This window comes from Mobula hypostoma, chromosome 3 (assembly GCF_963921235.1).
Source record: "Mobula hypostoma chromosome 3, sMobHyp1.1, whole genome shotgun sequence".
In the NCBI taxonomy this organism is placed as follows: Eukaryota; Metazoa; Chordata; class Chondrichthyes; order Myliobatiformes; family Myliobatidae; genus Mobula; species Mobula hypostoma.
Window position 1 is genome coordinate 188,003,931 of NC_086099.1, and position 23,881 is coordinate 188,027,811.

Consider the following 23,881-nt stretch of genomic DNA (forward strand, 5'->3'; position numbering starts at 1 on the left):
TGTCCGTTTCTAAAGTGGATAACAGTTCTTTAGTTTTGCTGACTTTGAGGGAAAGGTTGTTGTTGTGACACCATGTCACTGGAATCTCTGACTCCTGCCTCTACTCTGACTCATCATTATTTGAAGTACGGCCCACTATGGTGGTATCTTCTGTAAACCTGCAGATGGAGTTAGAGTAGAATCTGGACAGGGATTCGCGAGTGGAAAGGGTGCAGAGTAGGTGGCTGAGAGCGTAGCCTTGTGGTGCACTGTTTTTAGAAAGCACGGAGAAATAAATAAAGTACTCCTGCACACAGCTCTCTACGCTTCTTTATTTGCCTGCTCCTAATAATCTTGATACACTGGACATGATTTTGTTTTTTTTATTTTATAATGTATGCTGACAGCATCTTCCTGTAGATGGTTAGAAACATTAATGACATCAAACTAATGCTCTCCATGAAACTTTTGGGGACTGATCCCAAATGACAGATCCATCCTAAGTACTTGTATTTCCCATGAAGATACTAACCAGCTAGCTTTGAATTTCCATCAATTTTTGTTTTGTTTCCTTGTCCTTATTATCTTTGGTAATTGAAGTGCTTCATGACATTGCGCTAGTTTTACCACGTGAGGACACACTTTATATATGTGATTGTTCCTGTAAATATAAGTATGTTTGTTTATGTGTTCTGCATCTCTTTATGTGCCTCAGTTCAATCTTCACAAAGGAGGTTAATTTCCTATAAAGATGAATGGGTGTCATTTTACTAAGTTAGAGCTTAGGATTCAAAAGCTGAATGAGTATTTACAGAGTTAGGATAAGGGTAAAAGTGAGTGGGTGATTGGATAGATTTGGTGGGCAAAGAGTTTTTTCTGTGTTGCTTCTCTCTATGACTCTTCAATCGCTTTTCCTGCATTTAAGTTACCCTTAAACATCATTGCCAATGAGACACACAAAATGCAGGTCCTGATGAAGAGCCTTGGCCTGAAATGGTGGCTGTTTACTCTTTTCCATAGATGCTGTCTGATTTGCTGAGTTCCTCCAGCATTTTGTGTCTGTTATTTTGATTTCCAGTGTCTACAGATTGTCTCTTGTTCATCATTACTAATGAATCTCCTCAAACATAACCATCCATACTTCTCACTTAATTTGACATAAAAAGAGGATATTTGGTCAATTTGGTTATGCTGGTTCCCAACAAAACAACTTTGTCAGCTTCATTCCTTCCTTTCTTACTTCTCTGTAGGCATGCAGAGAAAATCCCCTTTGATTCCATACCCTCTTGGACACCCATATTAATGCATCATTTACAGTAACCAAGCAATCTACCAATACCTGAAGAGAATCCACATGGCATTCTGGAGAAGATGTACAAGCTACACACAGATAGCACCGGAAAGTCTCCCTCTCCCCTGCCAACCCCCTCCCTCACGCCCCGTCCTTTTGTCCATCCTGCCTCTCAATGGCCCCAATTTATATTGCTCCACTATTGCAACTACACTCAGTGGCCACCTAACTCGATCCCTCCTGTACCTAATAAACTGGCCACTGAGTGTGTGTTCGTGATCTTCTGCTGGTGTAACCCATCCACTTCAAGGTTTGAGTGTTGTGCATTCCGAAACGTTCTTCTGCACACCACTGTTATAATGTCTATTTATTTGTCACCTTCCTGTCAGCTTCAACCAGTCTGGTCATTCTTCTCTGATCTCTCATTAACAAGGCATTTTCACTGCCGCTCGCTGGATAAATTTTGTTGCTCGCACCAGTCTCTGCAAAATCTAGAGTCTGCTCTGTGTAAAAACCTCAGGAGATCAGCAGTTTCTGAGATACTCTAACCACCCCATCAGGCACCAACAATCATTCCACAGTCAAAGTAATTCGTATCACATTTTTTCGCCATTCTGATGTTCAGCCTGAACAAAGAAACCTCTTGGCCATATCTGCATGCTTTTATGCATTGAGTTGCTACCATAGAATTGGCTGATAAGATATGTGTTTTAACGAAAGATGTACTTAATAAAGTGGCCATTGAGTGTATGTCAACAGCTGCTTGAACATAGGAACTGGCTTCCCAAACCTCAAAATCAGAATCAGGTTTATAATCACTGGCATGTGACGTGAAATTTGTTAGCTTAGCAGCAGCAGTTCAATGCAATACATAATATAGAAGAGAAAAAAAAATAATAAGTAAGTAAATCAATCACAGTATACGTATATTGAATAAATTAAAAAACATGCAAAAAATCAGAAATACTGTATATTTAAAAAAAAAGTGAGGTGGTGTCCAAGGGTTCAATGTCCATTTAGGAATTAGATCTGAAATTCCACAATCCTCCCTTTAACAAATCTTCCTGACCAAGCTTTGTTCATTGACCATATCAAATGCCAGCATATTTTAAGGCATGGTGCAAAATTTTATCTGATTATTATTCCTGGGCCATGCCTTGGGATGCTTTACTGTATTAAATGCAAGTTTTGTTGCATTTATCTCTTTTCTGAGACTGATATTGCTAACAGTTCCTTTAGCTCAGACTCCTGTATTCTTTATATTCCGACAAAGGACCCTGGAAAGTCTGACTCTGTTCAAGGGACTGTATAAATGCAAGTTGATTAGATGGTTGTTGTCACCAATCACTTTCTGTTATTTCAGCTGTGCAATGGAGGTTCTGTGACTGATCTCGCCAAAGGCTTATTAAAGCGAGGAGAAAGAATGAGTGAACCGATCATTGCCTACATTCTGCATGAAGCTCTTATGGTAAGATTTCTTCCAACCTTTTAACAAGCTGCATTCCCTTTTAGCTCATAATGAAGCAATACATAGGTTAGAAGCTCCTTTTTGCAGAAAACATGCAAATGCCACAAGGTGATGTGCTAGAATTAAAATGGCTCACTCATCATGCTGATTCGCCAAGAAGGCTTTAGTTGCTGCAGGCATAATATAACTGTCACCTTTTATCTTTCTCCAGGGCCTGAAACACTTACACAACAACAGGACGATTCATCGTGACATCAAGGGCAATAACATCCTATTAACAACAGAAGGAGGCATCAAGCTTGTGGATTTCGGTAGGTAGCGATGCATATGCAAACAAAGGATGCAGTTATTCCCCTTTTGTAGAAGTGTGACATGCAGGCTGATTGGGAGTTATGGGCAAAAGTGCAGTCAGAAATTCAGAGGTTTATGTCCAAAGGTCAAAAGTATTGGTCAGAAGTTATTTTAACCCAGTAGGTCTGTAATTGTTTGCACTGAGGATGAAGGAGTAGGATAGAGGAATTTGGGATCCAGTACCATCTTCAAATTTTAATAGGGAATACTGAATGGAGTATTGGTCATTGGTATAAAAGGGGTCACTTAGAATCTGGGCAACAAGCAATAACTACAGGCTGCATAGATCGCCCCCTCTCGACCATTTTAATAACCAAGCAGTTGAGGACATCTACTGGCAACTAATCAGAGAGCCAATGTTATAGAACAGATGTGATATCCAAAGAAGCAGGGATTTGTGAGGATTTTTTTTCCAGGTTAGAGAGATTTCATCATAAGGAAAGAATAGACTTGGGTTGATTGAAAAAGAAGAGGTTGAAGCGGGTTTTACTGAGGTATAGAAACTTGCTATGAACACCTGTTGGGGTGCATTCTCCAGTTACCTTATAAGGTAACCATAGCCTTCAACCAGGAGCAGATGTCATCAGGTGGTTCCCAACCTTCACAGAGCGTTTCGACCCTTAACCATGACACTCTCCAGCTGGTGGGCCGGCAGTGGTGGCCAAATCACTGCCCATCTGCTCCTGGCTTCCAGCTCCCCTCCTCTCACCTACTCCAAATCCAACAAGAAGCTCGTTCTGCCTCTTCCCCCATCCTACAAGCTGCTTGTATTTTGCTCCTTTTGTCCAGGCCCAAATCTGACAACAACCGCCATGCTGATTTGGCTGGGAAACCTCTGCAGCCGATCTCCACAGGGAACAACCATGCCTGCCATCCCTTGTCTTTACACTCCTGCACTAAGGGCTGGTACTTCATGGCCTTTCTCTTGTGGGCTTCTACTCATCCCTCCTCCCATGGCACAGTCAGCTCAACCAGAATTATTTCCTTGTCTTCGGTTGACCACAGTACAATGTCCAGGCGTAGGGTTGTGTGCACCACATCCGGGAACTGCAACCTCCTTCCCACATCGACCCTCATCTCCCAGGACCTGGCCGTTAGCAGCAGATTGGGCTTTGGTTGTATGGTTACGAAAGGCCTGGCTCCGTCTTTGATGAAGGTGATGGCCTTCCTCACATCTGTGCCAACCGTCCTCTTCTTGCATCTCTCCCACTCTAGTGTGAAAAAATTATGATGGGGCAAAATGCTGCAATTAGGAAGCATCCATTTCCTTTAGTCAAGTGATGAATACCTGAAGACATATATTTAAGGCTGTTGTCAGTAGTCAAGAGAATATTTTCTTTTCAATGAAAGAATGGTCAGCGTTTGGAAGCCTAAAAGGGTGAAAGCAGAATTACCCCTGGATGAAAACCCTGTGTGTCCCAGCCTGAAAGATCACAAAGGAAGTGCCCGGAATGGAGGTCTGAAGAACAGAATTCTTTTTGTGGAGAAGTTCAGATAAAAGCACATCAACCTGAATCATTTATTCCATTTTTCTCTGTACAAATGCTGCCTGTTCTAAAGTATTTCCAGCACTTTCTGTTCTTACTTCAGATTTCCAGCATTTATAGTTATTTTCATTTTTAATTTCTTCTGCAATAGCTTTTTTTTATTAGTTTAGGCTTTCCTACCAGTTCAGCACAGTGAGAAGACTTGGGAGCAGAAATCAGTTAAAATATTTCCATAGGATAATAGAAATCATTAAAGTTAAAATCGTCAAAGTCATTATTATCATATGTACAAATACATATATGCACATATGTAATGAAAAATTCCATGCAGAACCATCACCAGCACATAGCATTCTATAGATAGCATTCACAAGAAAAACATTATTGTAAAAAACAAATCATAATTAGAACAAAACAAATGAAAACTCATTCTTTTAAGATTGTGGCGCATTGGATCACAATGGCTTCTATGCGGTCAAGCAAAGGTGTTATTGTTCTATTTAAACATATTCTTTATGAACACGAGACCTTGCTGGACATTAAGAACATAAAATACTACAGGTATACCTCATTAGTGAGTTGTTTGTTGGTGGAGAAAGTGAGGGAGCTGGACTTGGTATGGATCATGTTGCTGCCCGCGTCTGAGAGGCATCAGAGGAGTTGGTGCACAAAGGTGGTGTGCAGTCTAACAGCAAGCGATCATATTAGTCACTTTTCTTGTGATCGCAAGACCCTGTTTGACATTGTAAACCGTGGAATGCTGCGTCCGATTCACTGATTTGTTGGTGGATGACGGGCGAGCGTGTGGCCTCAGTAGTAGTGAGAACTAGGCTTCAAGCCAGAGTGTTGTCTATTTACAGCTGCCCAGCAGACAGGCACCAGAGTTAGTGTGCTCCACTGGAGCTGGTGTGCTGTGGTGTCCAAGCTGGGGTCAGTACTGCCCCACCCCCCTCCCCCACTGTTCACTCAGTGGAAGACAAGCTGTAGTGTGTTCAAATGCAGACTGTCATAAACTTATGGACTCAGGGTTTTGGAATAATATTTTTTCATGTGATTGTACTTTAATATCTTATATGTGCTATATGAGTGAAGAGCTAGATAAGTTGCATCTGTTACCGACCTGTTGTGGTGGTAGACACATTGGAGCAGATCCATGTCATCTTTGAGGCAGGAGACGATTCATGCCTACCTCTCAAAGCACTTCTATGCAGGTAATGTAAGCGTAACTGCGTGGTAGTCATTGAGACAGGTCACTACACTCTTCTTGGACAGCTGTTGCTTTTGTGAAGCAGGTCAGAACCTCAGACTGCAGAAGTGAGACGCTGTACATATTTGTAAATATTCCAGCCAGCTGGTCCACACAGATTTTTAGTGCTTGGCCAAATCAGTAATTTGGGCCAGACATCTTTCGAGGATTCACCCTTTTGAACAATGCCCGGACATCAGCCTCGTAGACTGAAATTACAGGATCATCCAGAGATGTGGGGCTCATGTGAGTGTGCACAGTTCTCCCTATCACTATATGCATAAAAGTCATTGAACCCATTCATAGAATACTTTGAACATAGAAGGGTAGTTGTTGTAGCTGTTTGGCAAAAAAGGCTACCGAATCTAACCTTACATTCCAGCAATTGTTTGGGTGTGCACTTAAATAGCAAGTTGTGGCTCTTCAAGTACACATCTAAATAATTTTAAACGTATATATGAGGGCTTTTTTTTCCTCTACCACACATTCAAATACTGAACTTCAGCATCCCTCATCCAAGGTGAAAATATTTTCTCCTCATCTTCTCTTTAATCTTTTTCTACCAATTACAGTATTTTAAGTCTGAATCTTCTGTTGAGATAAATTGCTGCTTTCTATTCAACTTATCCCTGTCTGCTAGAAACATTGCTTTTTGGAATTCTCCCCCCATGAGCTACCTGAATGTTGGACTCCTCCTTACTTGTCAGCTGTCTCTCTCTTTCCACTGAATTCAGGCAGCAAACACACCAAGAGGCATGGCCTTAAAATTCACTGAGATTTAGAGTTTCCTGCCTGCCCCATCAGAGAGGCTGGTGAGAATATTTAGCGAGACTTTCAGTCTTGCTAAGTATTTTCACTAGCCCCTCTGATGGATTAATAGACAAGTCAACATGAATTTTGTTCATAAAATCAATATACCATCAAGTCTCAAGTCCATACAAGGATTAGTTAATTCAGGGTATTCAGGCACAGAAAGTTGTTAGGAAAACCAATAGAACATTATTGGATATAACAAGGGGAATTGAATAATAAAACAGGGAGATATGTGCATTAATTTTATTGTGCAATGGTGGAAGCACATTTAGATTACAGTATTGGTCTCCATTATTAAGGTAGAATGTGTTGAAAGTTGTTCAGAGGTTTACAAAACTCTTCTAAGGAATAAGCAAAATCTTTAATGAAGAATGATTAGACTGGCTAGGTTTGTTTCCCTTGGACTTGAGAAGAATGAGAGGTGACTTGATTCTGAGAGGTTTTCAGAAGGGTGGATACGGAGAGGACGTTTCCACTTATGGGAGAATGTGAAACTATGTGTCCCTGTTTAAAATGAAGGAATTGCCCATTTATGGCATATTTTCCCTTTCATAAAAGTTTGTAAGCTTATGGAATGCTCTTCTTCAAACAAGCATGATGGTGGGAGTAATGATTGTGCCAGTAGTTTTCTATTCTTCCTCAACTATCCCACCATATACCCCATGTTCTCAGTCTCCTTTAGCCAACTTCTCCCCCATCCTGTTGTAGTTTTACTTGTTTAGACATAAAACACTTGTTTTAAATCAAGCTGCTGCACCCTCTGTTTATATGAGAAATTCAATCATACTGAGATGAGTCTGTCCAGGAGGATACCTAACAACAAGATTGTTAATTTCACCTGTCTCATTGCACAGGACCAGATTTAAGTTAGCATTTTTCCCCTGTAGGTTCACTAACATGCAATTCACAGATGCATTCTACGTATGAAGTCTTCTTCAAGACTGTCTCAACCATCTTGATTTGCCCAATGTGCAAGTGACAGTCCCCTACGACAGCTACCAGTCCATTCTTACATGGATCAGATGTTTCATGCTCAATGTTATTATTAACTGGTGTGTAAACAACAGCCAGTTTTTTTTTTCAGTTTACTATTCCTAATTACTATCCAGATGGACTCAAGGTTCTGCTCTTTAGATCTTATATCACCCTCATGGTTGCACTAACCTCATCTTTAAGTCAGAGTGAGACCCCACTATCTATCTATCCATCCGTATTACCTGACACCCTTGAGTATTTAGTTCCCATTCATTTCCACCCTTCAGCCACGTTTCTGCAATGGCCAATAAATTATACCCCTCTGTACTGATTTGTGCCACATCTGCACTGACCTGCTTTCAAACACTACAGGCATTCAGAGTGCCTTTAATTTCATTGTCTGTTTACAAACTACTAGCCTTTGTGTCCTTTGCATTTGACTTTCCTCTTTTCTAACTTTTGCTTCGGTCTTTTCATTGCCCTCTCTTTATTTTTCAGCCAAGATTCCCAACGCCCTGCCATATTAGTTTAAACCAGGTTTTCCCAACTTGTGGTCCATGGACTCCTTCTTTAATGGTATTGGTCTATGGCATTAAAAAGGTTAGGAACCCCTGGGTTAAACACTCCCCAACAGCACTGGAAAACAATCCCCCTAGGACATCGATCCCAGTCCTACCCAAGTGTAGACTATCTGGTTTGAACTAATCAAACCTGCAAGAACTGGTTCCAGTTCCCCAAGAATCTGTAAATCTTCCTCCTGTACCACCATTCAAGCCACATATTCAACTTAACTATGTTGCTATTCCTACTCTGACAAGCATGTTGCACAGGTTGCAATCCTGAGATTATTACCTTTGAGGTCCTACATTTTAATTTATCTCCTAGCTCTCTAAGTTCAGCTTGTAGGACCTTCTGCTACCTTTTTCAATATATTGTATCACAATAACTGGCTATTCACCCCACTCTTCCAAAATGCCCTGCAACCACTCTAAGACATCCCTGACCCTTGCACCTGGGAGGCAAGGCACCAACCAAGAGTTCCATTTACAAACACAGAAGCTCCTGTCTGTTCTTCTTACCCCAGCTTGCTAGCAGTGCCACACTTTTTCCTGCCCTCCTGCACTGCAGACCCACCCATGATACCATAGTCCTGGCTACTGCTGCCTTCCCCAGATGAGCCATCTCCCCCAGTAGAATCCAAAACAGTATCTCTGTTCTGGTGGAGATGACCACAGGGATCACCTGCACTCTCCTCCTGCTACTGCTCTGCCCATTGTTCATCCATTCCCTATCTTTCCCTAGGCCTTTAAACTGCAGTGTGATCAACTCTCTATCACAGATCAACATCACCATTGCTCCAAAGTGAATGCATGTACGGCTCCAGAGCTCTCATCCATCAGGAGATGCAGCTCGACACACTTCCTGCACACAGGTATCCACGACTCAGGCAGCCTCCCTGAGTTCCCACATTGCAAAGGAAGAGCATGACATGTGACTAAACTCACCTGCCGTGACTGAAAAGCTTTGAGGGAAAAAGAGACCAAAAAAAACTCCTACCTTCACCAAAGCCCACATTTAGACTAGCTGCAGCCCCACCCAAAATGGCCAATCTGCTTCTTCATCTTCTGTCTTTTAATAGCAGTTGGCAGTCCAAATCGAAGGTGCATTACCACCACCAACTGGACTGTGCTCTCCTAATATCATCTTTCAAACATAAAACTGAATGCAGTGCCATTAAATGCTCCAAGAAATTGTCGCACTTCAAAGTAGCACTGAACTAAAAGGATGTCCTGTAACTACTTGCCAGCCTGAGAACATCAGCACTAACCAGAGTGCTCTCTCCTCCTCTCCAGCCGATAGAACTCCCGGATGGCGTTCCCATGTGCAGCCTGCAATTACTTCCAGGATCACAGTGCACACTCAAGCGTTGCTCCCTAAAGCTAGCACCTGGACTCCAAATCCTTTCTGTGATTAAGAAAATGGTGGGGGGGGGGGGAGTTGCGGATTCAGAGGGGCAACACTATTCCATCATTAATTGATAGGAGCAAAATGACCGTCAGTGAAATAGGGAAGACCGAGTTACTGGCTAGGTCATTTGGTCATTTGCTGCAATTCATAATCAAGATAATCCAATTAAACAATGTAGGGATAAGGATCCAAGAGAATACAGAATACCCTGATGTGTTGGAAGCCAGCTGTAGCCAAAAGCCAATGTCATTCACTCCTTCCCTGCCGCTCATTTTAAACAACGCCTCACTCCCTCCTTGATGCCCGTTTCAAACCAGCTGATAGTCACAGTCATAGTATAGTCATACTTTATTGATCCCGGGGGAAATTGGTTTTTGTTACACTTGCACCATAAATAATAAATAGTAATAGAACCATAAATAGCTAAATAGTAGTATGTAAATTATGCCAGTAAGGATGTCTGACCCTCCAAGGGAGGAGTTGTAAAGTTTGATGGCCACAGGCAGGAATGACTTCCTGTGACGCTCCGTGCTGCATCTCGGTGGAATGAGTCTCTGGCTGAATGTACTCCTGTGCCCACCCAGTGCATTATGCAGTGGATGGGAGACATTGACCAAGATGGCATGCAACTTGGACAGCATCCTCTTTTCAGACACCACCGTGAGAGAGTCCAGTTCCATCCCCACAACATCACTGGCCTTACGGATGAGTTTGTTGATTCTGTTGGTGTCTGCTACCCTCAGCCTGCTGCCCCAGTACACAACAGCAAACATGAATGCACTGGCCACCACAAACTCGTAGAACATCCTCAGCATCGTCCAGCAGATGTTAAAGGATCTCAGTCTCCTCAGGAAATAGAGACGGCTCTGACCCTTCTTGTAGACAGCCTCAGTGTTCTTTGATCAGTCCAGTTTATTGTCAATTCGTATCTCCAGGTCTCTTGGGGTCTCTTTCAGTTACAACATTTCTCCCTTCCTCTCGACCTTCAATGATATATGGTATGTTTGTTCTTTTAAAGACATACAACGTGGGTAAAAATGCTAGGATATATTTAGTTTCAGTAAATGGCTTCAGCTCGACCTGAGCGTGTGCGAACAGCTCACCAACGTCAATTCCGGTGCTGGGTGAATCACCCATATTTCCTACTGGGAACTGCACTTCTTTATTATGTACACACATAATAACACAATATATCATTAACTAGCCATTAACAAACAATTAGATCACTTACCTCTTCTTAAATTCTTGCAAATGAAACTCCCAAGCAAGCAGCAAGATTCACCCCTTTTCAGTTCTCCCATTCTCACTCCAATTCCCGATTCCTGAAAGTAAAACTCTTAAAGAATAAGAAAGGAAGAAAGAGAAACATACCAGAAACTCACCTTAGCCATGCTAATGCTTGAGAATAGACTGACTGGAGAGTAATTAGTCAGATTGGATTTTTCTTGCTCTTTGTGACAACAGCCCACATTATTGTCACCATTGTAACGTTGTAGAACATCTTGACAGTAGGCACAGTCAGTTCCGGAATAGTAATTAGTAATTGATTTATTATTGTCATATGGACTAAGATTCAGTGGAAAAACTTTCACTTGGATGCTATTCAATTAGAAGACTAGTACAAAAGAAAATTAGATTGCAGAATATAGTAACACACACAAAAGGCTGGAGGAACTCAGCAGGTCAGGCAGCATCCATGGAAATGAGCAAACAGTCGACATTTCAGGCTGAGACCCTTCTTCGGGACTGAGTAGTGTTGCAGCTGCTGAGAAAGTGGAGTGCAGACAGAAAAATAAAGTGCAAGGGCCACAGTGAGGTAGATTTAGAGATAAAGAGTTCATCTTTACTGTATGAGATATGTTCAGGAGTCTTACCACAGTGCAATAGAAGCCACCCTTGAGCCTGGTAGTACTTTATGTTTTCTGCCCAATTGAAGGGGAAACAAGAGACAATGACCAGGGTGAAAGTGATCCTTAGTTGTTCACTGTTTTCCCAAAGCAGTGGGAGTGGGAAGTATAAACAGGGTAAATGAAGGGGAGTCTGGTTTCATGATGGGCTGGGCTACATTCCCAACTCTCTGTAACTTCATGCAGTCTTGGGCAGAATGGCAGAGTTGGGCACATGCCTAATTTTCTTTGTCTTCTGAGGAACTAGAGACACGGGTGTGCATTATTGACAATAGCATCTACATAGCTGGATTCAGGACCAGGAGAGTACAGATCATCAGTCATATAATGGTATGGTCCCCCTTGCATCCAGTGGTCTTTGCCATTTCTTGATATTGTATTTATATAATGTTGATATCTTGCTTAATTCATGTTGGGGTGTAGATTCATGGAGATATTGAATCATATAACATTGGACAAGGATTCTCAACTCTCCAACTCATGCTCAGCATTGCACACACATTTACATGAGTCCTACAGTAAATCCACTTTTTCACCATTGCACACTTGGGGGGATGTTAGCCGACACATCGTTGGGATGTGGGAAGAAACTGGAGCACCACAGTCACAGGGAGAACATGCAATCTCCACACAGTCAGCACCAGAGCTCAGACTTAAATCAGGGTCTCTAAAGCAGTGAGAAAGAGCTCTACTGGCTGCACGACTGTGCAGTCAATGTTCAAAAATTCTACCCTAGGCGAGTAGTGAAGCTTAATAACTAAATGATTTGTAGTAGCAGATCTTTGCCCTCCAGTGAGGTGAGTTGTCAGCCGGGCTTTGGAACTGGCAATTACTTTAAACATGGGTTCTCTGAGGAAAGGAGTCAGGGTGCAGTATCAGGAGAGCTGACAGTGCTTGTGTAACTTCTCTAAGGCAAAGACAGCATGTTCAGCAGAGCGGAGCTTCCTGTGGTTGTTTTTGGACTTCTTGTTTTTTGACTTGTAGCTTAATTTAGCTGATACTTCCTGCTTAGGATTCTGAATCAATATAATAAATACCTGGCCTATTGTTTAGAAAAATCCAAATATTTCTTCTCATTGACTTTAAAAGAGTTGACCTCTTACATACACTTTTGCATTCCTCGCCCCCATCCAGTCACGTCCCTTGATGGATTCAAAGGCCTCTGCTTGATGTAACCCTAATGAGTTTTATAATTAGCATAAAATTGATCAGTGACTTCTTCCCTGTACTAATTAGTGAGATGTTAAAAAGCCACTATACAATTTACAGTATGTAAATAACACATGTATATCTCTGATAACCTGCTTAAACACAATTGTAATGGAATATACTGTACATAATTTGAATATAAGTTATGCTTACTTCTGAGAGATAGAATTTGTTTACCGTAAGTAAGCAATTATTTGATCCAACATTTACCCTATTATTTCTGTGCTGATTCATCTAGTGGATAAAATCCATTTTTAATGAACTTCTGCATGAATTATTTTTCCTGAAATAATGTAATCATTTCTTTAAGCATTCAGCAGCTTAGGGAAAGGGAATTGAAAGACAGAATTGTGACGGTAAAGCCTATGTTTATGCTCTCGTTAAAAATTCTGAATGGAAGGAAGTTTCCCTTTGACATCATCCAGAAACAGTGCATTTTATTTCTCATCACCGGTCAGCTGAAGGAACTGCTCTAGTTGTTGGTTCTTTGATGGCATTGCACAAGTAAGGGAAATTACCACTACTTACATATGATAATGGAAATTCACCCAGGAAGCGCACTCTATGATATCCAAGGAGACCATCTGGTGCATTCTGTACTGATCCCATCGTATGCAATCAAGCCAACTTTATGTCCTTGCTCTGTCCCATTTGTCCTCTCTAAAGATTTTACATCTTTCATGAAATGTTGCAGCCAAAACAGGATGCGATGCCTCCCTTATGACTGAACACAGATTATTAAAGCTCATCATGGCCACCTTGATTTTCCACCCTACATTTCCATTTATAAGGTCTGTTATTCCATGTATTTTATTAATTACATTCTTAACCTGTCTTGCTACTTTCAACCAGCAATACACATAATCCCCAAATTTTGCGGTATTTGTATTTATTTCAGAAATCTTGCCTCCAATTTAAATTGTCCCCCGCTCACGGTTTCACTTTGTGTTTCTTCCTCCCCTCCTCCCACCTTCTAACTCTGACTCCTCATCTTCTTTTCTCCAGTCATGATTCAGGGTTTTGGCCCGAAACGTCATCTTTTCCATAGATGCTGCCTGGCCTGATGAGCTCCTCCAGCATTTTGTGTATGTGTGTGTGTGTGTGTAGCTTAAATTGCCTGTTCTCATTTTTCCAACTAAAACAGTTCACATTTCTCAACATTTAAATTTAATATGCCAGCAATCTGCCCATTCACCTAGTCTGCCTACATCTTCTTGAAGACTGTTGTTACCCTCCTTACAATTCACTACAGGGCCAAATTTTGTGTCATCTACAAGCCTCAAAGTTGTGTCCCATCCCCTTGTTTCCTGCTTACTTTCAGATACTAAACAAAACAATGATACTGGAAGCAACTCCTTGGAATGGGTCTGCCATTCAAGAAGATCCTAGCTGATCTTCACATCATTGGCCTGGCCTACTCACACATCCCTCGAAAGAAGATAAAAAGGATAGAAGATTGGCTGAGCAGCAGGAAGCAAAGAGTAGGAAAAAAGGGAACCTTTTCTGGTTAGCTGCCAATGACTAGTGGTGTTCTGCAGTGGTTGGCGCTGGGACCACTTTGTTCCACATTATATATCACTGATTTGGATGATTGAATTGATGGCTTTGTGGCCAAGTTTGCAGATGATACAAGGATAGGTGGAGGGGCAGGTGGTGTTGAGGAAGCAGGGAGTCTGCAGAAGGACTTGGACAGAGATGGAGAATATTCAAACAAGGGGTAGATGGACTATAGTGTAGGGAAGTGTAATATCATGTATTTTGTAGAAGGAATAAAGGCAAAAACTATTTTCTAAATGGGAAGAAAGTTCAAAAATCAGAGCTGCAAAGGGACTCAGGAGTCCTCATTTATTGGCTCTGTGCCTGTACTCACTGGAGTTTAGAAGAATGAGGAGGGAATCTCTTTGAAACCTGCCAAATATTGAAAGGCCAGGGTAGAGTGGATGTGGACTGGATGTTTCCTATAGTGGGGGAGTTTAGGTCCAGAGGGCACAGCCACAGAACAGAATGATGCCCTTTTAGAATAGAGCTGAGGAGGAATGTCTTTAGCCAGAGAGACAGCTATGGAGGCCAAGTCATTGAATATCTTTAAAGCAAATGTTGATAAGTTCTTGATTAGTTAGGGCATAAAAGGTTAAGGGAAAAAAGCAGATGAATGGGATTGAGAGGGATAATAAATCAGCCGTGATGGAATGGTGGACAGACTCTGGGCCAAGTAGCCTAACTCTGCAATGTCTTATGGAATCCTTCATTCTCCAGAAATATATTGTTCTCTGTTTCGAACACAAGAAATAATTGAGCCTCTGCACTCCACTGTATTTTTATCAAGTAGCTTAATATGATGCAAAACAACATAGAATCTCTCTTGTATCTATGCCAGTTATGATGAGAATATCATAAGTTCACAACCTAGATAGAAGTTTTTCAACCTGTTTTATCTGTGCCAATTCAAAGTTCAGAGTTCAAAGTTCAAAGTGTGTATACTATATACAACCTTGAGATTCATCTGTTTATAGGCAACCACAAAACATAGAAACCAATAGAACCCATGAAGAAAAGATGACCAACATATACCAACATTCATTGAGAGAGCAATCTAATTAATCGTCTCCTCTCGATACACCAATATAAAACTGTATCTTAGTTTTCATCATCTTTTGAAAGTTCCTATGGAATCTGCTTCCATGGTCCTTCACGGTCTTTGGCTCTAGATGCTGCAATGCACTATGCAACAACACTATGGGAATCTCTTCATCAAAAGGATTGTAGCTGCTCAGGGAAGTGATTTGTAGCCATCTGCTCAAAGGCAATTAGATCGAGGTAAAAAATGCTGACCTTACTAGATCCAGATCTCTTACATGGATCTCAGATCCAATCTTCAAATCTCTTCCATTAGCTCTCCAGGGAGCTGCCACAAGCTCAGAATGCAGAATATAGAACACAGAATGGTACAGCACGATTGGGGGCCACTTACCCCACTATGGTGTTCCAGCCAACATAAATGTACTCTACAATCAATCTATCCCTTCTCTCCTCCATTTTGTTTTATATCAATGTGTCTCTCAGTGTCTACCAAATGTCCCTAATGTATCAGCCTCTATCACTACCCCCAACAATACGTTCCATGCTCTTAACACTCTTTGTGTGTGTGTAAAAAAAAGCTACCACAGAAAACTCCCCTAAACTTTTCTTCACTCACCTTAAGTAGATGTCATCTAGTATTGGCCATTGGGAAAAGGCCATTCTATCCATGCAGCTCATAAATTTATGCACCACTACCAACCGTTATAGGGTTTGGCGTGGCTCTATTGGTAAAAAGTGAAATCAAATCCTTAGTAAGAAGTGACATAGGATCAGAAGATGTAGAATCCTTGTGGATAGAGTTTAAAAACTGCAAGGATAAAAAAGACTCTGATGGGAGCTATATACAGACGTCTGAACAGTAGCCAGGATGTGGGCTACAAATTACAATGGGAGATATAAAATGCGTGTCAAAAGGGCAATGTTATGATATTAATTGTAGATTTCAATATGCAGGTAGATTGTGAAAACCAGATTGGTACTGAATCCTGGAGAAAGAATTTGTAGAATACCTACAGAGCAGATGTAGATTTAGAGCAGATTGTGGTAGAGGCCACTATGGGATCAGCTTTCTGGATTGGGTGCTGTGTCATGAACTGGACTTTATTAGGGAGCTAATAAGTATAAAGGACCCCGTAGGATACAGTGGTCATAATCCGATAGAGCTCCCCCTGGAATTTGAAGGGAGAAGTTAAAGTCATATGTATCGGTATTATTGTGGAGTAAAAGGAATCACAGAGGCATGAGAGTGGAGCTGGTCAAAGTTGTTTGGAAAGGGACTCTAGCAGTGTCTACCAAATGTCCCTAATGTATCAGCCTCTATCACTACCCCCAACAGGCGATGAGAGAAAAGATTAAATTTCTTTGCCTTGTTAAGGAAGGCAATCTGGTCAATAATATCAGAGACGATACCAAAAATTTTTTTTTCAGATATAAAAAGAATAAAAGAGAGTTGAGAGTAGATATTGGAACATTAGAAAATTGCACTGGAGAGGTAGTAATGGGGGACAAGGAAATGGCAGACAAACTGAGTAAGTATTTTGCATCTGTCCTCACTGTGGAAGACACTAGCAGTATACCAGAGGTTTGAGAGTGTCATGGGGCAGAAGTGAGTGCAATTGCTATTACTAGGGAAAAGGTGCTTGAGAAACTGAAAGATTTGAAGGTATATAGCTCACCAGGACAAGACGGACAACATCCCAGGGTTCTGAAAGAGCTAGTTGAAGAGATTGTGGAGGTATTAGTGACGATCTTTCAAAAATCACTAGATTCTGGAATGGTTCCAGAGGACTGAAAAATAGCAAATATTACTCCACTCTTAAAGAAGCGAGAGAGGCAGAAGAAAGGAAATTATAGGCCAGTCAGCATGAACTCAGTGGTTGGAAATGTGTTGGAGTCGATTGTTAGGATATGATTTTGGGATACTTGGAGGCACATGATAAAATAGCTGAAGTCAGCATGAATTCCTTAAGGAAAAATCTTTCCTATGAAGTCTGAGTTCTTTGAAGAAATAACAAGCAAGAGAGACGAAAGAAAATCAATGGATGTTGTGCACTTGGATTTTCAGAAGGCCTTTGACAAGGTGCCACACATGAGGCTGTTTAACAAGATAAGAGCCTATGTTATTACTGGAAAGTTACTAGCATGGTTAGAGGATTAGCTGATTGGCAGGAAGCAAGGAATGAAATAAAGGTAGCCTTTTCTGATTGGTTGCCGGTGACTAGTAGTTTTCCACAGGAGTCTGTGTGGGCCCGAATGCTTTTATGTTTTATGTCAATGATTTGAATGACAGAATTGATGGCTTGTGCCCAGGTCTGCAGACAGTGCAAAGAAAGGTGGACGGCCAGGTAGTGCTGAGGAAGCAGGGAGTCTGCAGAAGGACTAAGACAAATAAGGAGAATGAGGAAAGAAGTGGCAGATGGAGTATAGTGTAGGGAAATAGACTGTCATGCACTTTGATAGAAATAATAAAGTAGACAGTTTTCTAAATGGGGAGAAAATTTAAAAATCTGAGGTGCAAAAGGACTTGTGAGTCCTTGTACAGGATTCCCTAAAAGTTAATCTGCAGGTTGAGATGGGCAAATTGCAATGTTAGCATTCGTTTCGAGAGGACTGGAATATAAAAGCAAAGATGTAATGTTGAGTGTTTATTTGGCACTGGTGAGGACTCACTTGGAGTATTGTGAGCAGTTTGCAAAGGTTCATTTATTATCAAAGTATACAACTCTGAAATTCTTCTTTGGGTAGCCATGAAACCAAGAAAAAAAAGAAAGGCAGCACAATCATCCAACTATCAAATCCCTCTCCCCGCACAAAACAAAAGAACAAAAACGGAACAGACACATCAACCCCCAAACCCCCTCTCCACACAAAAAAATGAACAGAAGGGAACAGGCATTTCAACTCCAAATCCCCACATCCCACACTAAATATTAACAAAAACAGAACAGACACATCAACCTCCAAATCCCCCCTCCCCACACAAAAAAATGAACAGAATGGAACAGGCATCTCAACCCCAAATCCCCCTCCCTGCACAAAGTAAGTGAGAAAGATCGAGTGAAAAACACAATATAAAAAAGTATAAGACTGACTATAAGTCTATAGTCCAAGTCCATATCCAAAACACAGATAATGTGGGTAACATTCTCTGGGCACAGCGGCAAGCTTTCCCTTCTCTGATAGCAAAACTATCAAAAGGCAGGCATCTGGTGCTCACCTTCTGCTTCAACCTCCCTCATTGCTTTAATTGGCAAACAGTAGAAGCTTTAATCAGAAAAATGGAGTTGAACATCAGATCATGCCCTGTCCCACGGCCTTCTCACCACGATGTTAACTCACGCTGACTCTGCCTTCCGGAATCTGCTTGGAAACTGCAGAGTACTGTAACACCCCAACTACCTCCAAACAGCAAATCACAGGCTCCAACAGTTCCAGAATCACTTCCAAGATGAAAAACAAACATAAAAGACATAAAAGAAGTCAAATATATGGTTTCATAACCTATCCAGAAGATGTCGGCCAAAGGAGCATTGTACGTACGTGCCATTTTGAACTTACAAACTTGGGCCCCTTATTTAAGAAAGGATGTGCTGACATTGGAGAGTGTTCAGAGGAGGTTCACAAGAAGGATTCTGGAAATGAAAGTCTTATTGCTTAAGGAGTGATTGATGACTATGGAGACTCTCAGTCTCCTGGAGGACAGCCACATCTGCACCAGGTGCGTCGAGCTGTCGCTCCTTAGGGACCGTGTTAGGGAACTGGAGATGCAGCTCGACGACCTTCATCTGGTCAGGGAGAGTGAGGAGGTGACAGAGAGGAACTATAGGCAGGTAGTCACACCGGGGCCTAGGGAGACAGATAATTGGGTGACAGTCAGGAGAGGGAAGGGCAGGAGTCAGATGCTAGAGTGTACCCCTGTGGCTGTACCCCTTGACAATAAGTACTCCTGTTTGAGTACTGTTGGCAGGATGGCTACCTGGCGGATCAACAGTGGCCACACCTCTGGCACAGAGTCTGGCCCTTGGCTCAGAAGGGTAGGGAAAGGAAGAGGATGGCAGCAGTGATAGGGGACTCTATAGTTAGGGGGTCAGGCAGGCAATTCTGTGGATATAGGAAAGAAGCACGGATGGTAGTTGGCCTCCCAGGTGCCAGGGTCCGGGATGTTTCTGATCACATCCACAATATCCTGCAGTGGGAAGGAGAACAGCCAGAGGTCGTAGTACGTATTGTACCAACAACATAGATAGGAAAAGGGAGGAGGTCCTGAAAGCAGACTACAGGAAGTTAGGAAGGAAATTGAGAAGCAGGACCACAAAAGTAGTAATCTTGGGATTGCTGCCTGTGTCACGTGACAGTGAGTATAGGAATAGAGTAAGGTGGGAGATGAATGCGTGGCTGAGGGATTGGAGCAGGGGACAGGGATTCAGATTTCTGAATCATTGGGATCTCTTTTGGGGCAGAAGTGACCCATACAAAAAGGACGGGTTGCACTTGAATCCCAAAGAGACCAATATCCTGGTGGGGAGGTTTGCTAAGGCTATTGGGGAGAGTTTAAACTAGGATTGCTGGGGGGTGGGAACTAAATTGAAGAGACGGAGGAAGAGGCAGTTGGCTCACAAATAGAGAAAGCTTGGAGACAGTGCGAGAGGGAGGATAGGCAGGTGATAGGGAAGGGTGCTCTCAGACCGATGGTTTGAGATGTGTCTATTTTAATGCAAGGTGTATTATGTTTAATGAAGTGCAATACAGAGAGCTAGACAGACAGACGAGACATTTGTGCAATACTGCAAAAGGAAGAATGGCTGAATCAAAAATGCAATGAAGTAGAAGGCCATATTAACAACAGCAAAGAAATGCACAAGAAAATTAAGGAAATTACTGGAATTAAGAAAACCTTTTCTACAGGATGCATAAGATCAGCAGACAGATCCATACTAACAGATCCAGATAAAGTATGTGAGAGATGGATTCTGTATATAGAGCAGCTGTTTGAGGATAATAGAGGGGGACCCCTAGATATTAAACACCCTAATTCTGGCCCACCTATTACCAAAGAAGAAATAACTTGAGAAATGAAAAGCATGAAACATGATAAAGCCACTGGACCTGATGAAATTTTAGTGGAAATGATACAAGCCCTAGAAGATCTGGGCATAGATATTCTTTCTGAACTGTTTAATGGCATATATGAATCTGGTGTATTGCCTGAAGATCTCTTGAAAACAGTATTTATACTTTGCCAAAAATTCCTGGAACTATTGACTGCGAAAATTATAGAACAATCAGTCTTGTGACCCACATAATAAAGATTTTGTTGAGAATTGCTCTGAGTCGAATTAAAAACAAGTTAAGGCCAGAAACTTCTAAACTGCAATATGAGTTTATTGAGGATAGAGGAACTAGGAACGCAATTTTCATACTGTGAATGCTTTCAGAAAGGGCAATTGAATCTCAAAATGATGTCTTTTTATGTTTTATTGATTTCACTAAAGCTTTCGACAAAGTGCAACATGAAAAATTATTTTAAATTCTCGCTAAACTAAACATTGACGGAAAGGACCAACAACTGCTTCAAAATTTATATTGGAACCAAACAGCAGCAGTAAAAATTGATGATAATATAAGTAGTTGGACTAAAATTCAAAGAGGAGTTAGACATGCATACGTTGCCTCACCAGAATTGTTTAATATCTATAGTGAAATGATTCTCAGAGAAACAGAAGACCTAGATGGGATAAAAATTGGAGGTGTTAACATTAACAATATAAGCTATGCAGACAATACCACCCTAATAGCAAGTGCTGCAGAAGACCTACAAATCTTCCTAGACAAAGTACAAACAAGTGCAGATTTTGGTCTAACCGTCAACTTCAAAAAAACCAAATGTGTGGTAATATCGAAACAGCAGGATACTCCCAACTGCCAATTGTACATCGGTAACCAAGAGACTGAACAAAAGACCAGCTTTAATTGCCTTTATATCACAAGATGCTAGAAGTAAAGTAGAAATAAAAAGAAGAATTGCCATTGCCAAAACTAACTTCCAAAAAATGAAACCCATTTTTACCAACAGACATATTTCTATGACAACAAGGCTTAGGCTACTAAAATGTTACATCTGGTCAATCTTGCTGTGTGCTTCTGAAACATGGACAATGACACCAGAACTCCAAAGAAACTTAGAAGCAACAGAAATGTGGTTTCTTAGAAGAGTACTGAAAATATCACATAGAGATAGGGTAACTAATGAGACAGTACTCCAACGTGCCCATACAGAAAGATCTTTAATGAGAACATTAAATGAGAGGAAACTTAAATTCCTGGCCCATGTCATCAGAAAGGGAGAAATAGAATGCCTTACATTACAAGGCCGTATGCCTGGGAAACATGGAAGAGGAAGGCAAAGAAGAAAATATATGGACACTGTGAAAGAACTAACCCATCTAAGTGTGTGAGATATCATTGACGCTGCATGGGATCATTCGATGTGGAAAGTCATGATTCCCTAAACATGTAATGCGTAAGGCACATGAAGAAGAAGAAGTATTATGAACAAAGCGGATGAGCTTAGAGCATGGATCAGGACTTCGAGCTATGATGTTGTGGCCATTACAGAGACTTGGATGGCTCAGGGGCAGGGATGGTTACTTCGAGTGCCAGGCTTTAGATGTTTCAGAAAGGACAGCGAGGGAGTCAAAAGAGCTGGGGGTGTGGCACTGTTGATCAGAGATAGTGTCACGGCTGCAGAAAAGGAGAAAGACATGGTGTGATTGTCTACGGAGTCTCTGTAGGTGGAAGTGAGGAACAGGACGGGGTCAATAACTCTACTGGGTGTTTTTTATAGACCACACAATAGTAACAGGGACATCAAGGAGCAGATCGGGAGACCGATTCTGGAAAGGAGTAATAATAACAGGGTTGTTGTGGGGGGAGATTTTAATTTCCAAAATATTGATTGACATCTCCCGAGAGTGAGGGGTTTAGTTGGGATAGAGTTTGTTAGGTGTGTTCAGGAAGGTTTCTTGGCACAATATGTAGATAAACCTACAAAAGGAGAGGCTGTACTTGACCTGGTATTGAGAAATGAGCCTGGTGAGGTGTCAGATCTCTCAGCGGAAGAACATTTTGGAGATTGTGATCACAATTCTATCTCCTTTACCATAGCATTGGAGAGGGACAGGAACAGACAAGTTAAGGAAGTGTTCAATTGGAGTAAGGGGAAATATGAGGCTATCAGGCAGGAATTTGATAGCATAAATTGGGAACAGATGTTCTCAGGGAAATGCACAGCAGAAATGTGGCAAATGTTCAGGGGATATTTGCATGAAGTTCTGCATAGCTTCATTCCAATGAGACAGGGAAAGGATTGGTAGGGAATAGGAACCGTGGTGTACAAAGACTGTTGTAAATCTAGTCAAGAAGAAAAGAAAAGCTTACAAAAGTTTCAAATAACTAGGTAATGATAGAGATCTGGCAGATTATAAGGCTAGCAGGAAGAAATTAGGAGAGCCAGAAGGGGCCATGAGAAGGCCTTGGTGGATAGGATTAAGGAAAACCCCAAGGCATTCTACAAGTATGTGAAGAGCAAGAGGATAAGACATGAGAGAATAGGACCAATCAAGTGTGACAGTGGAAAAGTACCAATGGAACCAGAGGATCTAGTAGAGGTACTTAATGAGTACTTTGCTTCAGTATTCACTGCGGAAAATGATCTTGGTGATTATACAGATAACTTAGAGCAGACTGAAAAGCTTGAGCATGCAGATATTAAGAAAGAGGATGTGCTGGAGCTTTTGGAAAGTATCAAACTGGATAAGTCTCCGGGGCTGGACAAGATGTACCCCAGGCTACTGTGGGAGGTGAGGGAGGAGATTGCTGAGCCTCTGGTGATGATCTTTGCATCATCAATGGGGACGGGAGCAGTTCCAGAGGATTGAAGGGTTGCGGATGTTGTTCCATTATTCAAGAAAGGGAGTAGAAATAGCCCAGGATATGATAAACCAGTGAGTCTTACTTCAGTGTTTGGTAAGTTGATGGAGGAGATCTTGAGAGGCAGGATTTATCAACATTTGGAGAGGCATAATATGATTAGGAATAGTCAGCATGGCTTTATGAAAGGTAGCTCATGCCTTACGAGCCTGATTGAACTTTTTGAGGATGTGACTAAACACATTAGTGATGGTAGAGCAGTGGATGTAGTGTGTATGGATTTCAGCAAGGCATTTGACAAGGTACCCCATGCAAGGCTTATTGAGAAAGTAAGGAGGCATGGTATCCAAGAAGTCATTGCTTTGTGGATTCAGAATTGGCTTGCCCACAGAAGGCAAAGAGTGGTTGTAGACGGGTCATATTCTGCATGGATCTCAGTGACTAGTGGCGTGCCTCAGGGATCTGTTCTGGGATCCCTAATCTTCATGATTTTTATAGATTACCTGGATGAGTAAGTGGAAGGATGGGTTAGTAAATTTGCCGATGACACAAAGGTTAGGGGTGTTGTGGATAGTGTGGAGTGCTGTCGGAGGTTACAATGGGACATTGATAGGATGCAAAACTGGGCTGAGAAGTGGCAGATGGAGTTTAACCCAGATAAGTGTGAGGTGGTTCATT

At 41.6% G+C, this 23,881-nt stretch overlaps 1 protein-coding gene across 1 annotated transcript in view; it reads left to right on the forward strand.

The window, feature by feature from the left end:
• Positions 1 to 23,881, forward strand: part of myo3a (myosin IIIA) — a 437,289-nt gene that overhangs the window by 85,761 nt on the left and 327,647 nt on the right. Inside the window, exons 4-5 of the mRNA XM_063042509.1 lie at positions 2,634 to 2,738; positions 2,950 to 3,049. Coding sequence (XP_062898579.1) covers positions 2,634 to 2,738; positions 2,950 to 3,049 — 205 coding nt within the window. The remainder of the gene's footprint in view (positions 1 to 2,633; positions 2,739 to 2,949; positions 3,050 to 23,881) is intronic.